The sequence below is a fragment of the Struthio camelus genome, chromosome 1 (assembly GCF_040807025.1).
Source record: "Struthio camelus isolate bStrCam1 chromosome 1, bStrCam1.hap1, whole genome shotgun sequence".
NCBI lineage: Eukaryota > Metazoa > Chordata > Aves > Struthioniformes > Struthionidae > Struthio > Struthio camelus.
Window position 1 is genome coordinate 67,534,216 of NC_090942.1, and position 20,965 is coordinate 67,555,180.

Sequence of the window (20,965 nt, forward strand, 5' to 3'; positions counted from 1 at the left end):
TGGTGAACTTCAGGAGGTTCCTCTCCGCCCAGCTCTCCAGCCTGTCCAGGTCCCTCTGAATGGCAGCACAGCCTTCTGGTGTGTCAGCCACTCCGCCCAGTTTAGTATCATCAGCAGACTTGCTGAGGGTGCACTCTGTCCCTTCCTCCAGGTCACTGATGACTATATTGAACAAGACTGGACCCAGGACTGACCCCTGGGGGACACCGCTAGCTGCAGGCCTCCAACTAGACTCTGCAGCACTGACCACAACCCCCTGAGCTCGGCCATCCAGCCAGTTCTCAGTCCACCTCACTGTCCACTCATCTAACCCACACTTCCTGAGCTTATCTATAATGATTTGATGGGGGACAGTATCAAAGCCTTGCTGAAGTCCAGGGAGACAACATCCACTGCTCTCCCCTCATCTACCCAGCCAGTCATCCCATCCGAGAAGGCTATCAGATTGGTCAAGCATGATTTCCCTTTGGTGAATCCACGCTGACTACTCCTGATCACCTTCTTGTCCTCCAGATGCTTAGTGGGGACCTCCAGGAGGAGCTGTTCCATCACCTTTCTAGGGATGCGGGTGAGGCTGACAGGCCTGGAGTTTCCTGGCTCCTCCTTCTTGCCCTTTTTGAAGACTGGGGTGACACTGGCTTTCTTCCAGTCCTCAGGCACCTCTCCTGTTCTCCAGGACCTTTCCAAGAGGATGGAGAGTGGCCTAGCGATAACATCCGCCAGCTCCCTCAGCACTCGTGGGTGCAGCCCATCAAGGCCCGTGGATTTGTGGATGTCAGGTTTGCCCAAATGATTCCTAACCCAATTCTCCTCCACCAAGGGAGAGTCTTCCTTTCTCCAGCCTTCCTCTCTTGTCCCCAGGGTCTAGAATTCTTGAGGACTGGCCTTAGCAGTGAAGACTGAAGCAGAGAAGGCATTCAGCAACTCTGCCTTCTCTGTGTCCTTTGTCACCAGGGCACTCACTCCATTCAGCAGCAGGCCCATGTTTTCCCTAGTCTTCCTTTTGCTACTGATGTATTTGAAGAAGCCCTTCTTGTTACCCTTGACATCCCTTGCCAGATTTAATTTCAGCTGGGCCTTAGCCTTCCTCATCGCATCCCTGCATACTCTGACAATGTCCCTATATTCCTCCCAAGTGGCCTGTCCCATTTTCCACATTCTGTAGACTTCTTTCTTCTGTTGGAGTTTTGCCAGGAGTTCCTTGCTCATCTATGCAGGTTTCCTACCCACTTTGCTGGACTTCTTACTCAGAGGGATGCACTGCTCTTGAGCCTAGAGGAAATGATGCTTGAATATTAACCACTTCTCCTGGACCCCCCCTTCCTGCTAGGGCCCTACCCCATGAGATTCCCCTAAGTAGGCCCCTGAAGAGGCCAAAGTTAGCTCTCCTGAAGTCCAGGGTTGCGATCCTACTTATTGCCCTGCTTCCTCCTTGCAGGATCCTGAACTCCACCATCTCATGGTCAGAAGATATGGGGAAGATGTACAAAAGAGTTTCCTTTGATAGCAAACAGATGGGATGATCACAGCGCTCAGAGACATATTCCATAATGCATTACTGTGGGTCCTTATGTTCCTCAGTACAGTCACAAACACTTTTCATATGACCAGTACTATCATCAGTATACCTTTTTCAAGGGATATGAAAAGCTTATAACCTCAAAGGTGCTTTTCTGGCTTCTAAAGTTACACCCCTAGAAACTGCTAAATCAGTACTACACAAAATGCAATTTGTAGTCGAGAAACATAATGGCTAGCAGAAGAAAAACAAATAAATCAACTTTGTTAAATCACAGCTAGCTACAAATACGGCAGTAGCCCCTAGCGGCAATATTTAGCACTACCCTCCCAGGTCTCCTAGTGATGGGAGTGGACCACTGCCTGTAATTCTATGGAGTTAAAGAATATGAACAGTATGACTTTTAGATTTCATCTTCCTGTTTCTCATGTGTATATAAGCACTATGGTGAAAATACTGAAAAGATTAAGAAAAAGACATTACCGCCTCTGCATTCTAGTTTCCATAAGGAAGCAATTTTTTACAGAAGTTAGTAAAGAATTCAATAAGCTGCTGTGAGGGAAATAAAGGTGTTTTAAATCCAAATATGAAGTCAAGGAAACTACTGTATCAGCTTTTCCTGCCTGTTTTGAGTCTAATAGTGCAGGATCCCCACCTAAGCCCATGTACTGGATCTGAGCTAAATATTTATCTTTCAAAATCTGCTCACACATTACTGGACCTCATACAATATTATATTGATGTTTATCAATAAAGAACGATATGCAGCTGTTCATATTTTAAGTCTCCATATGTATTATGTACTAACATGGAATTTTCAAATTTTCAACGTGGCAATGTAGAGTTCTACATGTAATCAAAATGATTAAAGTTTTGAAAGAAACCGACGATCTTAAATTGAATAAAACTCAACTTCAGATTTCAAAATCAGATTTTTGTCACAAGTATAACATTAGAATATAAATTTACCTTCATTTTAGGCTCTGAGAATTCACAAAACACAGTTTTAGTTTTTATGAACACCTAAATTGAAATAAATACAACAAGTACATGCCCATCTCCTATTTAGCATCAGATAAGCGAATCTGCAAGGACATGCATACATTCTCCAAAATCCACTAATCTGGAAACAAACATTATGCATCTTTTCAGAAAGTTATTTTGTCTGTGCATTACTAAGTGTCCCTGATAAGTCTTAACTAGGGAATAGGATAAGAGGGGGGGGAAAAAAACACTTTCCAAATTACTAAGGCGTGAACAGTAGAAGAGTTGGCTTTACTCTTCACAGGGTGGTTTTGCTAAGGAGAAGTAACCACAGGGAGTGATCAGTTAAAGGAACAGGCAAACAGGTCTAAGGTAACATCAAGAAAAATCTCTCACTGACTTGATACGCTGTACAGATCTTCAACATATTTCTTTTACACAATAATCATTGTAGGAACAACAATATCAAAAGCAACAAAGGCAGCCTATAGTAGTTTGCTACTAAAGTAAATTCTTAGTAGTGAATTCTTTGATCATTTTCCTATTGCACCCAGATGGATTTGGATCTCATCATGCTATACAATATATAAACAAAGTAAAAGGTGATGACTCTGCAGAGAGTATTGTGTTTTCATTATTCACTCCATTTGTTGAGAACAGAAAGAACTTGTTTTCTTTCTACATAGCGCCAAGGAGAGCAGAAAAAAGGAGCAGAAAGACAATGTCAATGGACAACGCTCCAGTGCAACAAGAACAGCTGCCTCACGTGCTGCTTCCTTGAGACCCTGGAGAAGGCAACAGATCCTGCAGATACTGCTGTTCAGGACGCCTAAAGAAAATCTGCCAAAGAGTATATGCTATGTACTGCAATACTCTGATAAAAGTGCTGTTAAAATTATCATTTGAAAACGGGAAAACTTCAACTTAAGACAACATTAAAGGCTCCAGAAATATTCCTACATTTGATTTCTGCAGTTGTAAATAAATGCAAGTCTCTCTGCTGAGTTATGACAAAGATTTTTAATAAAGTGCATGGAAAAAACACACCCCACAAAATGGACATGAAAAATCTCACTGTCAGGATCTTTTCTATAATCTATTAAGTTATCTTACAATATCAGATATGTATAATCTATTAACTTCAACATTCATTCTGTTTACATTTCACAGACAAGCGCACACATTTTCTAGTCAAATTCAATATGGTATCTAAAAGAAAAATTGGTCCATCTTTCACATTATCATCAACAGAAAATACTTGAAAGCTTATCCTAAAAAACTGATGAGTGAATTAGAACAGAATTCATTTAATTGTGACATCGTTTGCTATTTTTGGCCTAACGCTTAGAAAAGTTGCATTGCCAGCAGGGCGGGTAGGCAACATTACTTAAACATACATGAAGGCAGATCCTAAAAATCAATCGGTTGGTGTAGCCCTTTTCCCTGTTACTCTGTAAACATATGGCAGACATGATCATATTTAACATTAATTTTAGAAACCACTACAAGACAAAGAAGCATTCACTGAAAGCCTCTGAATGATCCAAAGCTAAAATCAAGTTAATGTGGCTAAGAGGCATTGCTCCTGACCTTTACTTGTTAATATGAAGAAGAATAAGCCATGATTAATGTATGAAAATTGCATGCTATATACTTGAAGGTTAATACTGGAAGGTATTAACCATACCCAAATGCATAAATCCAAACTGTATCCATATCCAACCACATCCAAATGCTTAGGTCAAGTTTAGTCTATCAAATTACAGCAGGGATTAGACTGGCCCACTGTTGTTTTAAACACTGGGCATTTTTTCAGATTACCAACAAAAGCTGCTTAGAACTGCCTGAACTGCAATGCCTTTGACAAAGCCAGTGCACTGAGAAATCACTCCCTTTGCTACAACAAGGCAGCACAGCAGCTCACGGAAGCAGCCTAAGTGATAAGAGCACCGAGCGCTGGCCAACACCTAGCATTGGAAACATTCTTCCCAGAGATGTTTACATTTTCTTATTCAGAGTTTTTAGTTCCTTATTTTCTACTGTAAGTTTTAAAGGTGCTCTTTTTGGTCTGGAAAGGGTTATTAGGTAACATCCGTGTTCATTGCTTTTATGTCCCAAATGGTTAAACACTGACTCAATGCTGTTTAAAATAAATGAATGAATAATTAAAAAAAAAACAACACACACACACACATATCCACCAATTTTTTTTCTATAGTAGTTTCGTGTCTGCAGGAAGTCACTTCCAGTCTTTTGAGGGAAAATACACATATCATACCACCTTATTTCATATAACATTGAAGATGTTCAGCAATATATTGTAATAAAAGCAGGAGCTTTCATTTCACCTAACACAAGAATAACTAAAACATAAGCTTTCTTTTCGACCTATATAGTCATATCCATGGCATACATTTACGGAACAGTGTATTTTATATATATATATGTAATATATATATGTATATACATATATGTGTATATATATGTTCTCTCTCAAAATGCTAAAGTACTACCTAAATCTACACTGCACATTTTCTGGCACTGCAAGGTCCATTTGCTAAAAGATTTTAACTTAAAAAAAAATTGTTTTACATAACAGGAATAATTATTCTTTTTACACTAACAGGAACCATGCTACAGTTAAAGATCACACTCAAATATAATTTAAACAGCAGATCGTTTGGTGTTCTAACATCCATATAAAGGAACAAGATCGGGGGTTAAGATGCTTAAAAGTTAGTACAAAGATTTTCAAGTATATATCCCCATAGAAACATGGATCATTTCCTCATATGCACTTGAATATGCATCATTCAAAAGTTTATGGTAAAAACGAGATTCCTCTTCACTAGCACTGGATTACCTAGTTTAATTTGATGTGGCTTGTTCGCAGCCGCTGTAAACCTGTTCAACAGTTTACATTTAAAGTTTAACATGCTTACCCGTTACCAGAATTCTCCTGCCTCCCCCTCAGAAAGATCTTCAAATGTGAACCCACACACCAATAAAAATAAAAAAGAAAAAATTCTCAGTATAAAGAGTTCTTTCAGCACCATGCAGTCAGCTAGCAGGCTTCCCCTTACTTCTAGTCACTAAATTGTTCCTGCTTTCTAACCCCTTGTACAGCATACCTGGAAAAATCCCCTTATCAGAAAGCTGATCCTGCTTCTACACCCATAGCCACTGTAAACAATGTTACATTTTAACTTCAAACAAGCTGCTTTTCCACATTTACAAAAAAAAAAAAAAACTTTTCCAGCTTAATACTTCAGATGTTTCAGTTCTGTGTACTCCCATGTCCAATTCTGCTAGTCTTACCCACATTTAGCGATGGCTGATGAACTTCAGCGATCTCACTGACTGTAAGAGGAAGTATACGGTACTAGTCAATCTGAGCAACCATGGCATGCTTGCACTTCTGATATTTAAGAAGCATTTTTCCCTCCTCTATGCTGAGGGTAACATTTGCCAGTGAATACCTACCTTGCTTGGTTTCTTGAGGAAGAAAGGTGCTTAGACAAGTGCAATGGGACTCCTCCCTTTCCATCCCAAGCTATAGATTCAGGGTAGTAGGTGGGCACAAAGGCAGTCCAAATACTATGCCATGAAAGTGTGCCTAAAAGTGAACATATGGGAAGCAGAGAAGGGGCAGGCATGTTTTTTCCTTCTGAGGTGTACTTTTAACTAGCAGAAGTGAATAGAGCAGCGTGCAAGGTAGAAGACTATTAAAGACATGTACTTTGATAGCCTACAAAGAGCACAAGTCATCCACTTCTGCTCAGTTCCTAATCTCCTTCCTTAGGACCAAAGGAAGGAAAGAGTGAAACAGTTTTTGGTTTTTTGTGTTTTTTTTTTTTTAGGTCAGTATTGATGCAAGCAAAAGCACTCTACACCACAGGACAGCACAGAGAAGCTGAATTCTCTTCTGCAGCAAACTCTCTCCGAAACGTCACTTGTCATGGAAAATTCTTATATTTTTACCAATCTGTAGTCCATCTCCTAAGCACCTCCAGGTAAAAGAAAACAATCAGAAAACCAGGCAGTGATGGCTGTAAAGTGGCACTTACTAGACATGAGCAACTTAACCTGAGTTTTCATTTGCAGCAGTGTATATCCACTTCTCTACGAGGGTTTGGATTCTGTCATTTTCACCATGCTTGGCTATTCACGATATTATGCCTAGACATATTAACTGGGAAAAGAGTTCCATTAAACTGCTGGACCCCAGATCCCTTTCCCCTGCAGATACTTCAGCAGCATTACTAGACCAATCACGCTGACACTAGTGATTTTTCTCAGTGTCAGCTTTAAAGCCATTTGCCTTTTTGAAAGGACTACTTCAATATTCTTCCACGAAGCAACAGTGAAAGCTCTGAGTTTCACAAAACGAAAGTCTGAATTATTTGTATTAAAGAAATTCTAGAAGACTAAGATGGCTTTCTCATGTCTCATATAAAGAGGATCATGGTCCTGCTCTCAGCATAAACTGCATACTACTCCATATGAATACTGAATGCATACGCCTTTACCCAAACCAACAGAAGCAATGAATAAGAGCTTGGCAAACGTCTTTTAACATCACTGTTTAACTGCACGAGAACAAAAAAATAATCTGACAATGTGAGACACATGAGATGCATTTAGGAAAAGGGCTTAAGTGGTGTCATTGTAGAGGTGCTATGACTTACAGATTTAAATATCTACCTCATTTAGAAAACTGAAGACATTACTTTTCATTTAGGACCTAAAAATCTTCCTATCTCAAAGTAACAATTTTCTGTAAATTACGCCAGCCATTTAAAAGAAATAATAATTAACTTCAGTCAGGATTCAGTCCAACACAATTGCTGAATGATATTTAGGATACAATGAAGAGGATAAAATATTCAAGATGGTAACATTCACATGTTATTTATCACATTTCAGCATATAGCTGAGAATTGGAGTTTCAAAAAGGTAAACTGTTTTTCTGTTGCAACTCATCTACATTTGCAGAAAACAGAAAAGCACATAATACTAGCTAACTACACAGCTTGGCATTAGCCACATACGAAAAGCAGAGATTATACAGTTATTGTTAAAAGTTATCAATTGTTAAAACCAGGAAGTTGTAATTCTCCACAATTAAGATGAACAGACATTCGAACAAGATAAAGTGTTTATTTAAGCTATATAAAAAATCCTTGGAAAAGGTAACTAGCTCATTTGGGTTCTGAAGTTCCTTTAAATTCCTTATTAATATGCACAACGCGAATATTGTTCTCACTTCCACGAAAGAAGGCTTTTAATATCTCCTGCAAACCAGCAGTAACGTCCTTATACAGAAACTAACATAAGATAAGCACTTAAAGGGGCAATTCTCAGCACTGAAGTTGACTATGAGGAATAGCTCATACCAATACTAGCTAGGTCTCTTGCTAGCTATGTGCAGCAGATGCAATGACTTCCTCCCTCCCCCGACTTGACATTTGCAATGTTATTGTGAAGGTAGCTTCTATACTTAACACGGAACAGGATTTAAGGAAATTCAGAAACAGATTACCTGCACAGCCAACCACTCAACTCAGACTGTTGTGTTTTGACTTGCCTACATGACTTCATACAACCTGACCACAAAACCACTACAGAGTTCTACTGTAGCTAGCTTCTGCTACCCAACCTAACTCTAAACAGCATGTTAACAGGGAGCTCAGTCGTTAGTATGCCCTTCATTTGTAAGCACAGTGAGCATATTTGTTCACTGGATCAGATATAGATTAATAAAATATAAAGAACACTGTTTACTGCATTATCGTTCATTACTCAAGAGAGTGCAAAGGTAATTACAGAGCAATGGTTGACTCAGATTACCAAGAGAACCTTATGAAAGTCAACTTAAAAACCTTCTGTATTAATGACCACTTTATTTTCTAGTAGGGACAATTATTTTCATTGCTAAATGGATGCAACTTATCCACATTTAATAAAATTCATATAGTTCTATATTTAGAAGTTTAAACTGAAACATAAATGTTGAATGACCTCACACAATGATAACAACTCTCCTTTTATTGTATATACCACAAAATCTGGTGTTTCACAAAGCCTCTCTTAGAATCATATCTTTACCTGAGAATTTGTGACCTCTTTTTTGAATAGAAAAATGCCTTATTTTTTAGAATTAAAAAGTTATAGATATTCAAAGGGCAAATAAAAAGGATCCCCAGCAAATCTTGAAAACAATTCTCAGGTACCAGCCGTCCTACATAGCTTTCTTGAACGCCATGTCCACAGGAGAAGGGCTCAGGTAAGGAAGGATTATGCCCTTACAGTCAGAAATGTAATTTCTTAGTGATGGGATGTCAGACTGAAAAAGGGGAATGTAAAGTATGTTTATATGAAGATAGGGATGTTTTGGCAAGACTCAGCTGAGTAAAGTCTAAAAGGGTAACTTCATAAAATTACAAAAAGGTTTCAATTCAATCCAAAATAATTTACTTTCCTGTATCAGTGGCTTTGTTTTGATTCTCAGACTCTGAAGATGAATGTAGCCAACTAGTTGTATTTCCTAATCATTTACATACATTAATACAGATAATGAGTATCTTAATATTCAATTAATAAACTGAAGCACCAAAGACAAGACAGCGAACTGAAAAACGTAGGGCACAGAAGAAAAACATTCTGATTACTCATTACAAGAAGATACCATCAAGACATTGTGATACAAGAGAAAGCATTTAAAAGGAAATTTTTCTTAAAATAATATTATCTGCTTTAACAATGTGACAATTTGGGTCATTTATAGAGGTTTTTTAAGTCTATTTTACACTCTATAACTTTGGTTTCAGATTTAAAATACCTGTTTTATGGCAGAAGCAAGCCTAGGAATCTGAAAGTGTTAACTACCACCTCTGCCTAGTGGAGGAATAAAGGCTACCTATATAACCATTAACTTAAGTAAACGAATAAAAAAGCACCCTTCCCCCACCATACTAGCTGGAGCTTAACAAGCAGATAGCCCCCAGCAGGAACAGGCCTGACCAACCAGGACCTGCAGTCAGGACCAGGAGAAGTGGCAGAGCGTTACACCTTCTCCCTCCCTCCACCTCCAGTAGTCACTGGGGTGCAGGCAGGAGTGCAAAACTAATCACAGGTTTGCAGACTTGTCTAAATCTATACCTCTCATGCTTCATAGAAACAGAGGATATGTGCACCAAAGATTTCTTTAGACAACTCTTTGTTGATTCTTGCTTCAAGTGCTGCAAGGTCCCCAAAATGATTGCACAGAAGCTCAAACAAAAATTTGGTTGGTCCAGAGAAAGCAAACAAAGCTAAAGCACGGATTAAAAAGGGGAGATTTCACTGCTAGTATCAGGCCTAGGACAACCGCCTGCATCTAGGCTACCAGCAACCCTGAGACAGGCCTGATATTGCAGCATGAGGAGTAGCCCTCAGAGGCAGCTCAAATCCTGCAAGTCTGAAGTATGCAGGAATATAGTCACAACATAATTACAGTTACAAGGCTAGGTATTAGTTACAACAGCTTAAAGTCGAACTTGATCACAACTATAACTAACAGAATCAAATAGCCTAGCATCAAAACATCACATGTCCAACTAACAAAAAGTAAAATCTCCAAAGAGGCCAGAGAAAATCCAGCCTCTGATCCAGTCAGTTTTACTTTAGCAACAGCCAACATTTTCTCTCCCCAATACTCATCTATATCTGGGCATACTGGCATCAATTTGAAAGGGAGGCATGCGCCTGCAATTATTCATGAGAGGAAGGCTAGATCTGTAAGTCTGATGCATTAATATCTATTCTGCTCAGAAGTCAATAATAAATCCCAGGATTTCACATCTCAGATGAAATTTTGAGTTCTGCCCCATTTTTCCTCCTTCCCAGGCTATTTAACATATTTTACATTAACATCTGTGACACACTTAGCATTAATACTTAGTAACTAACATCATTTCATTGCTCTACTCTTGCCTCCAATTTTAATCCATTTTATGCTCCATTTTATTGTGTTCAGTGCAAAGACATCAGCCAAATTGCTTTGAAGCTCATTTAAAAAAAAAAAATCTTTCTTTATAGGTTTCACTTTGCAAACTACTGTATAATTTTAGTTTTTTTCCCTTTTCTGCTTTTACAGATTTGTCCATATCTTCTGATATTGACTTAACTGTTGTATATTTGTGTCAGAGAAGACACCTCCGATTTTAAGGTTTACTTATTTGGTTCATCAACATCTAAGCATAGTCTCATCCTCCCCCTTCCACTTTAATTTGAGAAGTAGTTTCTTCTGCTAAAGTCATTTCTAAAAAAATACCACTTCTAAGGCAGCTAGTTCAAGAAACCATTAAAATTTCCTCTTTTAATTCCCTCCACTTGCTTGGGTTATTGACAAAACTATAGCTCTGGAGGTGCCCTCTCAAAACAAAATTCTTGTCTCCAGTTTTCTGAAGTACCTAAGTTTGTTGAATACATAGAGATGTGCACAGCCACACAGATGATTAAAAGGTTTATATCATCAAGAGCTGGAGGCAAAAGTTTATTCATAGATTTTACATGAGGAAAGGGATCATTATGATCATGTAAGTGTAACTATGCACCCCGGATCGACTTATAGTCAGGAAAGACTTTAGCCTTCTCTGATGGGATGACTGGCTGGGTAGACAAAGAGAGAGCAGTGGATGTGGTCAACCTGGACTTCAGTAAGGCTTTGATACTGTCCCCCATCAAATCATTATAGATAAGCTCAGGAAGTGTGGGTTAGATGAGTGGACAGTGAGGTGGACTGAGAACTGGCTGGATGGCCGAGCTCAGGGGGTTGTGGTCAGTGCTGCAGAGTCTAGTTGGAGGCCTGCAGCTAGCGGTGTCCCCCAGGGGTCAGTCCTGGGTCCAGTCTTGTTCAATATAGTCATCAGTGACCTGGAGGAAGGGACAGAGTGCACCCTCAGCAAGTCTGCTGATGATACTAAACTGGGCGGAGTGGCTGACACACCAGAAGGCTGTGCTGCCATTCAGAGGGACCTGGACAGGCTGGAGAGCTGGGCGGAGAGGAACCTCCTGAAGTTCACCAAAGGCAAGGGCAGGGTCCTGCACCTGGGGAGGAATAACCCCATGCACCAGTCCAGGCTGGGGGCTGACCTGCTGGAAAGCAACTCCACGGAGAAGGACCTGGGAGTGCTGGTGGACAACAAGTTGACCATGAGCCAGCAACGGGGCCAATGGTATCCTGGGGTGCTTTAGGAAGAGTGTTGCCAGTACATCAAGGGAGGTAATCTTCCCCCTCTCCTCAGCCCTGGGGAGGCCTCCCCTGGAGCACTGTGTCCAGTTCTGAGCTCCCCAACACGAGAGAGACACGGAGCTCCTGGAGCGAGTCCAGCGAAGGGCTATGAAAACGACGAAGGGACTGGAGCATCTGTCCTGTGAAGAAAGGCTGAGAGAGCTAGGACTGTTCAGTCTGCAGACGAGAAGACTGAGGGGGGATCTGATCAATGCGTATAAGTGTCTGAAGGGAGGGTGTCAAGAGGATGGGGCCAGACTCTTCTCCGTGGTGCCCTGTGATAGGACGGGAGGCAACGGGCAAAACTGAACCACGGGAAGCTCCGTCTGAACATGAGGGAAAACTGCTTTCCTGTGAGGGTGACAGAGCACTGGCACAGGTTGCCCAGAGAGGTCGTGGCGTCTCCTTCCCTGCAGATAGTTTGAACCTGCCTGGATGCAATCCTGGGCAATGTGCTCTAGATGACCTTGCTTGAGCAGGGGCATTGGACTAGATGGTCTCCAGAGGTCCCTTCCAACCTTGGCCGTTCTGTGATTCTGTGAGATATTACATACAGTATGCAAAAATGGAATAGGATGTCTGTTTTTTCCTCATAGAAAAGAAATGTCACATGCAAGATTTGCAGTCAATAATTTGATTAATCAAATCAAATTATTTGACAATACTATGACAATACTGTTTTTCTCTTACATCAAAGACTAGAACAAAACCAATGCAGAGTTAACAGAGAACAAAACCCAAACATCTCATTTTAAAATCTGCTTTATGCTTTTGCCTTCCCTTTGACAAATCTTTCCTCTTGGGAAGATAATTTGCCTTATACACCAAATACATACCACTACTTAAAGACTTAACAATTCAAAATACAGCAGTTAAAATATTTTATCAGAGATCATACTGTACTCAAGAAACACTGACAAATAGCATCAGATAAAAACATTGCCCAGCTATAAACAGGATTTTGACTGAAACGGTGGGAGATGAGGTAGTCCATCGCCATGACTTAAGAAGTGGGTGAAGTCTGAGAACTACAGTTTTAATAAATACAGAAATGATGGACATGAGACAAAGGACAAAATAACAGCTCAAGGGAAAAATCACTGCTTTTTTGTATGAACAGCTTGCTTTTTCAATATTTGTGTTTTAGTTGCCAAAAGCGACACATTCCCTGAGCAGGTTCTTTCCCTCCAATCCAAAAATCTCTCAAGCCTATTTATCTGCAAAAACAACCTACTCCTGTAATTTTGCATAAAAATTAATTAGGAAAATAATAATTTGCACACGCAGTCCAAATTCAGCTATGCCTAAAAGCACTTCAGGAACGGCAGTTACCAGCACCTCCACATTTTTGCTTTCTCATAGTACCTTCTAAAGGAGCCTCTCCAGCAAGGAGCATATTTATACCATTTTAGCACATCTGTGACCAATTATAACCTTTCTTTGTAACTCTTTGTGTATTATCGTTAGCAAGACAAGCAGTTATGAACACAAATTCTGATTTCTTTAAGGCAATTACCATCCTGATCTCCACGAAGCCCATGTTCCAAGACCAACGACAATTATTGGGCAAAGCAGATGTTATATGACAAGGGCTAAATAGCCAAGCTAACCCAGATATAAATAAACAAGGGGCATTCCTAGATAATCTAAGAGTAGCACCCACCACCCTTTTACTGGCTTCAAGGGTAGTGTTTTGATCCTAATTTGGAGAAGAAGTGGGGGGAAAAGGAATAAAGAAATAGTAAAATTATATTCAGGAAGCTAAGTTTCATTTCCTGGCATTTTTCACACAACACATTTGCTTCAATAGAAGGCACATGGGATTAATTTGGCCCACAGAAAGAGTAAATTGTCCAACAATAACAGACAGGAAAATTTAACAGCTAATATATTTCCATGTGAGAGCCTCAAAAAGGAACTGTTCATACCTTACATTCCCTTATTTCTGAAGTGAGATGAATATTTAGAAGTAATTTCCTATATGCTCCCTCCTCCCTCAATATTTTCAAGTATCAGCTCTCCTAGATGAACTGCAACTTCAGAAACATTTCAAAAACACTGCATTCACTAGGAAAGTCAACAAGGTAACCAGTTTTCTTTCGCAGTGATCTCTATTGCATCTAGAGGTTCCAGCTGCTGTCTAGATTAACCCTAATGGTCATATAGGTGTCACCCTGACACACTATATAGCATTCAGATATTCAGTCACCATGGTCCAGTCAGCAAAAAGCAGCTGGTGACACAAAGCCAGGAGCTAGCAAAGCTATAACCTGAAGTGAATTACTTTACTGATTTCCAGAAGTAAACCAGAAAAAAAAATTACCACCAACAAAGCAAAACTATCAGGCAGGATATAGTTCTTGTTCAAAGTTTTAAAAAAATAAGAAAAACCCTGGACAATAAAGATGTTTTTCAAAGACCACAGTGGCGTGCTATTAGAGTCTAATCTAGTTTATCTCCCACTGCAAGAAGCAACCCCAAAGAACTACTGCTTGCATAAAGCCACAAAACCATATTCATTAAACAGGCAGAGATACAGCAGAAGCAGACGGGAATTTTTTTTTTCTCCATGTTAGTGTTTGCAGATACCTTGCTGCAGTGAATGCTGTCTTGAATGCAAATTACCTCAGCTCTCTATGAGCCACACTGCGATGTCTGAGACTGCCAATATATAGTAAAAGAGCAGAAGACATTTATTTGGGGAAAAGGAAGTAGGGGAAAACAGTTTGGAAAGCGTGTAACTTGCTTTTAAAAGAACAAAGCCAAGGAAACTCTGCAAGGTTTGAATTTTTCACAAAAGGTTAATCTAGTCTATGTGCAGCAAGGAGGGAGCTGAACATATTAATAGCAGAAATAAGCTATTTATTGATTGCTATGAAAGCAAGCTACGGTGCCCGTGTGTCCCGAACAATGCCTTCACTACACAGCTAAACCAAGTTAACTAGTTGGAGGGCACAGCCTTTTAGATAACTTAACCTGGTGCAGAATCACAGCACCACCAGCGCTCACACTTTGCAAAGGCTTGTGAAAGGTGCAGAACAAAAAGTAGCCTACACCTACATCTTGGCAGACAAGGTAATTTTGAGTTAAAAAGCATATTTGCATTTGAATTAAGGATTTGCATGTGCAGACAGGGCTTGAGTTGGTATCAACGCTGAATTCTAACTCAACAGTAGGAAAAACAAGTGCCCATTAGTTATTCCCTTCATGAAAGCAGATTAATCATGCTGCTCCACTGAAATCTCTTCTCTAAATTGTCTCAAGCTCTGACATTTTCCAGCTATTTCAAAGTATCTCTGAAGATTCAAGTACTCTTTGTCCAAGCCTTCAAATTAATGTCAACTTCTAACAGGAAGTTATTTCTGCTTGTTCCTGTAGGTAGTTAAACACAGCACACTTTCATGCTTAAACATTAACAGAATTTGATTGCAATTTTGCACATGAAAATGATGATTTGGACTATAGTACGTTTAAGAACAGAATCTTATGTTATGTCTGCCAACACAGACAAAATCTGTCGTATTCCCTAATTCAACAGGCTAATGTCAAAGGTTATAAGGGAACTACTGAATGTACAGAAATTACAGTAGGTCTTATTAAGTTTTCTTACAAGTAACACATAATTTACTAGTCTAAGAGTTCTGATATACCTGTCATATATAAAATCCAGAATTTTTTCTAATGTATATTTAAGGAAAAATAACTCACATATGATGTCTAGTTTCTTCAGTTGCTTGCCAGATATAGATCTGAGACAATCATAAGAGCTGTTCTGTCCTCAGGCAATAATGTAGATAACTAGCATATTTCACCACACTTGGCAGAGACAAGTACTGTAGATGTGTGGGCTATGTTAATGCCGTCCCCCTTCCCCCAGAAATAAATTCATACATGTCCAAGGCATACTCCATCATTAGACAGAAGACCAAGTGAGCATTTTATTAGCTGAAAAAGGAAACACAAACCACCTGGAAAAATAGTTTGGTTTGGTTTGGTTTGGTTTGGTTTTTTTTTGCATGACAGGAGAAACAGCAAACCCAACTTTGCACCTGGGGATTAAATTTATACTTGCAGAATCAAGGCAGCTTGAATCATAAATCACTTTTTATCAGCCACAGAAGCAAGTGCTGACTACACAGGAGAGAGAGCAAGGCTACAAAGCTATCTTCATATTATGGAATACAGAAGCACATGCCATAGCAGCCTCTGCCAACAGGAGGAGCAGAAAGGGAGCTAAAGCCCTACTAATAGAAAATACATTGTTTCTACACATAAGATCTCTTCACATCATTTTCTATAAGAGAAGGATTATGAATGAAAAAAGAGAAGAATTAATTTAGGTACCTACAAGAGAAAAGCTAAAAACTAATCTTCGAGTCTCCCTTTTATTTCACACATCTCTTGACTTCACTTCTTCATCTTCGGCGTGCGAGTTTCTCGTATTGCAATCATATTTAGCAATCACAATGCAAGAAAGCGCTAGCTATGAAGTTGGCTACTGCAGCATGGAGACATCTGATAAGCAGCGCATTGCTCTTGTCATGGTCCTCATGATCTTTCAACTACAAAAAGCCACCAGAACGCTGCACGAACATTCACACAGAAAAGCTATCCATTACATACACAAGTCGTAAATATTAATCACCTTGCAGGTTTAGCGTGTGCTTTTTGCACAAAGAAAAGGAGGCTACAACAGAGAATAGTGGATGAGCGTGAAACTGTTACCCAGGAGTATAGGGTAATGGAGAGTGGCTGCAGAAGCCTAATGAGAGAAAAGTAGCAGCAGCGAACATAGGGTCCCTGTTCTAACTGCTCCTCTGGTAGGCAAGGATGACATCCATTAAGCCTACATGCTACAAAAACAGCTGCACATTCCTCTTTCCAGATGAATATATGCAAGTGAAGCCCTGGGGAAAAAAACCACATTAATAAAAAATTGTGGATTCATGCACAGAACCAAAGTCACTACATTTTAACACTAAAATAAAGCACACTGTGGACAGTATCATGAAGTTGCATTCTTTTCTGTGCGTACTCATTTTAAAATTAAGCACACCTCTTGCTTGGAAATTCATGAAAAGACAGTCCCAGAGCAAAACATCCCCTCCCTTTCATTTAGCAGGTAGTCATTCCCAACAATAACAGGAATACCTCAGAGATTTCAAGCTTTATCTTTACCATTTTCACCTTCCCCATCCACCAAACCAAGCTGCTGACGAGCATAAGCACAGCACGTCATACTTTTCACTGCTGTCATACCACAGAATCATGGGGGTTTATATAGGTCTTTTTTTGAATACATATTTTTATAGGTGTATATAAGGGGATGGGGGTTTACTTGTTCACAGGCAACAACTTTCTGAAACTCCCAGGCACCACAGCAAGCCAGGAATTTATGATAGCTTCTTTTTCAGGGTGGCCAAGGTAACACATGTAACCAGTCTAACTTGACTGCGCCTTTTAATAGCAATGCTTCAACTTTATGGCAGCTGGCTCCTGAAGCATGACATGTCAAACAAGTCCAGCAACGGTTTGTTGCAGAAAGAGGCAAGGAAAGAGGCAGAGGGGAGGGACAGGCACAGGGCATGGGCAGGCCTGCCACAGTAGGGAGAGCCTTCCTGCAAGTCTAAGAGCCGTTCAGAGTATTACTTAATAAACACGGATAATCAGGTTTATCGGAGCAGCGACTCGGCGTACACACCAAGTGCGTCCAGCCTGACGCCCCCCGGCCAGGCAGGTGCCCTCTGCCCCCGCGCCTGCCCCACCAAGAGCAGCCGCCACGGCCCAGCGCGGGGGCAAGCCCCAGGCTCCACGGCACCGGCAAGCCCGGCCGAAGTGTGGAAGTAAGCGCCCTGGCGGACTTTGAAAAGGAAAAACGTCACCGCCGGCCCCTTTCGCTCGTGACCAACGGCCCCGGAGAAGGGCCCCGGCCCCAGCTCTGCCCGCCGCAGGCCCGGTCTCCGTCTCCCGCGGCTCCCTCGGCAGCGGGGCGCCCCCGCCGCCGGCGCTGAGAGAGCAGCCAGCCTCCCCCACGACGGCGGCGGCAACTTCTTGGCGGCGCCCCCGGGGGCGGCGGCCGTTACCTGCGGGGTTCCGCGGGGCGGCCGTTACCTGCGCGTGCCGGCGCTGGTTGGGGGGAGGGGGGGGGGCGGCCGTTAACCTGCGCCTGCTGGCGGGGCGGCGGCCGTTACCTGCGGGGGTCGGCGGGGGGCCCGCGGGGCGGGGACGCGCCGCTCCATGGGCCACGGCGGCGGCAGCGCCGGGCAGGCCGGGGCTGGACTTCCTGCGGATGGCCGCCCGCCTGAAGGGGATGCCCTCGCCTGCGCTCATCCTCGGGGCGGCGGAGCGAGACGGGTGTCGGCGCCGAGCCGCTGGGGGCCCCGCCGCCCGTCAGCGCCCCCCCGCGCCTGGGGCCGACGCAGCCCCGAGGGCAGCGCCGGGGCAGTGGCGGCGCGGCGCAGCTCGACGCTGCCTCTGTGCCCGGCCCGCGCTGCGGCTCCGGCCGCCTCCCGCCCGGCCCCTCACCTGCCCGGCCCTGCCCGCCCCTTCCTTCCCCCACCCACCGGCACCTCGCGGCGCCGCCGTCTCCCCGCCGCGCCGGCCCCTGGGGCCGGGTGAGGAGGAGGAGGAAGAGGCGGCGGCGGCGGCTGCCGAGCTCACAGCGGGGCAGAGCGCGGCCCGGCGAGGAGGGAGCCCCGCTGTGCCTCACCCCCCTGCACCTTCCCCGTCCTTAGCAGCGGCTTCCCCCCACGTTGAATGTGTGCGTTTCTCCTGGCGGTGTGCTGCCTCCTAGCATCACTCACCTCTTGGAACGCCTTGCCTGGAAGGAGGCCCCAGTGCCTCCAAGGTTTATCTGCCGATGTAAAAGAAATTGGATGTAACTTGTTGCCCCTCTTCCAACGAGAACATTCACAAAGGCACCTGAGTCCTAGCACTTCAAAGGGCTCACTTGAAAGTGAGTTTTGATGCCAGGGATGGAGCTGCAGTACTTGCATCAATAATAATCCAAGCTAAGATGATTCTTTCAGGCCAGAGCTGTTGCCCCTTCCTCTAAAGAGGAAGGCAACCAGATGGCTATGCTGCTGTGGGATCTGGGGTTAGGGTGATTTACATAGCAACAGCTTCTGAAAGCACCTATTTACCTGCTTAATTGAGACATGATGTTTAGAGGCAGGACATCTGCACCTTTGCCACCATGAGACCTGGTAACCACAGTCTGCTCTGTGCTGGGTGAGAACTTTTGAATGTATCAGGAAGCCTAATGCGGTGCAGTCAGTGGTAAACCACTTGTGAAGTGGTGCTCTGACACCAGTGGAATTTCCCTGGGTTTGGAAGCCGCAGGTTTTAGGGTTTATTTAAAAGATGGTTTCCTCCTCTGTACCATGCTGCCTCCTTTGCCACCAGCAAAAGCTTGAACCGTCTGATGATAAAAGAGAGGGAGTGCAGCTGGAGTACACTCTGGGATATCCTCCCCTTGGTGATGGTGCAGCACAACAACCCTTAGCAAAGTGCACAAATTACTGGAACAAGACTGTCCTGGAGAAGTATCGCTCTGTGCTTGCCCTGCTCTCGTTATCTTTCTGTGGTCACTGTCAGAGACAGGAAGTGGGCAAAAGAAACCTTCAGTGTGACCTGTACCATTTGACCTACGCCATTCTTACGCTCCTACATCTTCAGTAGCATGAGTTTATGGATCGCTCAGGCAAGCTGCTGACTTTGCAACTATCTTGTTACTTTACAACTTTCATCAGGGTGTGCAGAGTCCTGCATGGGATGTGGCCACATCCGCACGTTGAATCATGTGAGAGGGCATCCCCTTCCCCCAAAATGTCAAATCAGGTGGTAATTTGGCTGTGGCGTGAGGCTCCTGCCGCATTATCTCCAGTAGGCTTCCCTAGGGTGCAGGACCTCACAGAGTAACACCCCTCCTCCTGATGCCAAGGGACCACCTATGTGAGGCACCAGCTGGGTCTGGTGCGTGGGAGACATGGAGGCAGAGAGGCTGTGGTGGTACTGCACGTACCGTGCACACAGCAGCAAGGCATCATGAGGTGGAAGGCAGCTGAGTGGGTCTCCTGCTTTAAGGAGGTCAGCAGCTAGCCAAGTGGGAACTGGCAGTGAGCCAACATGGTTACGGGTAGGCCATCTACCGCCACATGCCGAGGATCTCGATCTTTTGGTCTCTCGGTGATATCGTTCTCTTCCAGGACTAGGTCAGTATCTTACAGACCCCTCTTTCTTTTCACTTCCCATTTAAAATGAAGTACTCAGATCACCTCCTGGATTTTATTTGTGTTCTTTCAAACAGTAGAATTTACTTCTGCATTCTTATAAAAGGGCTGTGACTTGGAGGTAAAAGACATATATTTATTTCCTGACTGCAGTCAGCTGACCTGACCTGCCTTGGGCATATGAAGACAAATATACTTACGTTATGAAGCGCATGAGTACCTGCTGACTTTATTGCAACAGGACAGCTACAGGTTCTTGTAAACTTAGCTACAGATAGCTAATGTACCAAGGTTAGGTCGCAGTGCAGGAACAATCATTAACTTGTTCAGATAAAAATCTTCCCGATCACTGGGGCATATTTAAATCTTCATCTGGACTCATTCTGATTCTCCTTCAAAGACCTGATAGTACTAAGTTATTTTAAATTTTACTGATTTAAATGTGGAAAGGGCAAGAGCGTCAGATAATGTTTCATTAATAATTCTCAGAGCACTTTACCAAGGAGACAAGTATCAGGCTCATTTGAGAGAGGAAGAAAATGAGGTATTAGGGGAAGAAGTGATTTGCTCAAAGTTGCACAAGATGCCTGTGGAAGAGCCAGTAATAGAATACAAAAATGTTGATTTATGAGCATAAAAGTAAGCTTGCAAATAGAGGGCTTTTCCCTGTTTCTCTTATATACTATAACTTAACTGAGATCAAACCAAATAGAAGGCTGCTGCTGAACGACAAATCTTCAGCTAGGCGTATTTATCACTTATTTTTCAACTTTGTACTTGCCTCTTTAAACCTGGAGTTCTGCTCCTGGAGATAAAATAAGGAAGCAAGGACAAATGCACACATCCTACAGATTCTAACCAAGTGATATGAACTATGTTACTTTTCTCTTCTATGACGCAGTGATTTGCAGTGAGCGGTAACTTATTACAATGTCATTCTGAAAAATAGATGCCACC

The 20,965-nt window shown here is 42.5% G+C and overlaps 1 protein-coding gene across 2 annotated transcripts in view; it reads right to left on the minus strand.

The window, feature by feature from the left end:
* FGD4 (FYVE, RhoGEF and PH domain containing 4) overlaps nt 1-18,266 on the minus strand; it is a 117,952-nt gene extending 99,686 nt beyond the window's left edge. The window contains exon 1 of one of the 2 annotated variants that reach the window (XM_068946363.1): nt 17,969-18,266. In XM_068946363.1, coding sequence (XP_068802464.1) covers nt 17,969-18,107 — 139 coding nt within the window. In that variant the 5' untranslated portion in view covers nt 18,108-18,266. Of the gene's footprint in view, nt 1-5,445; nt 5,623-17,968 lie in introns of those variants that run through there. The other variant, XM_068946388.1, reaches the window with a different exon arrangement.
* Nucleotides 18,267-20,965: the final 2,699 nt, after the last annotated feature.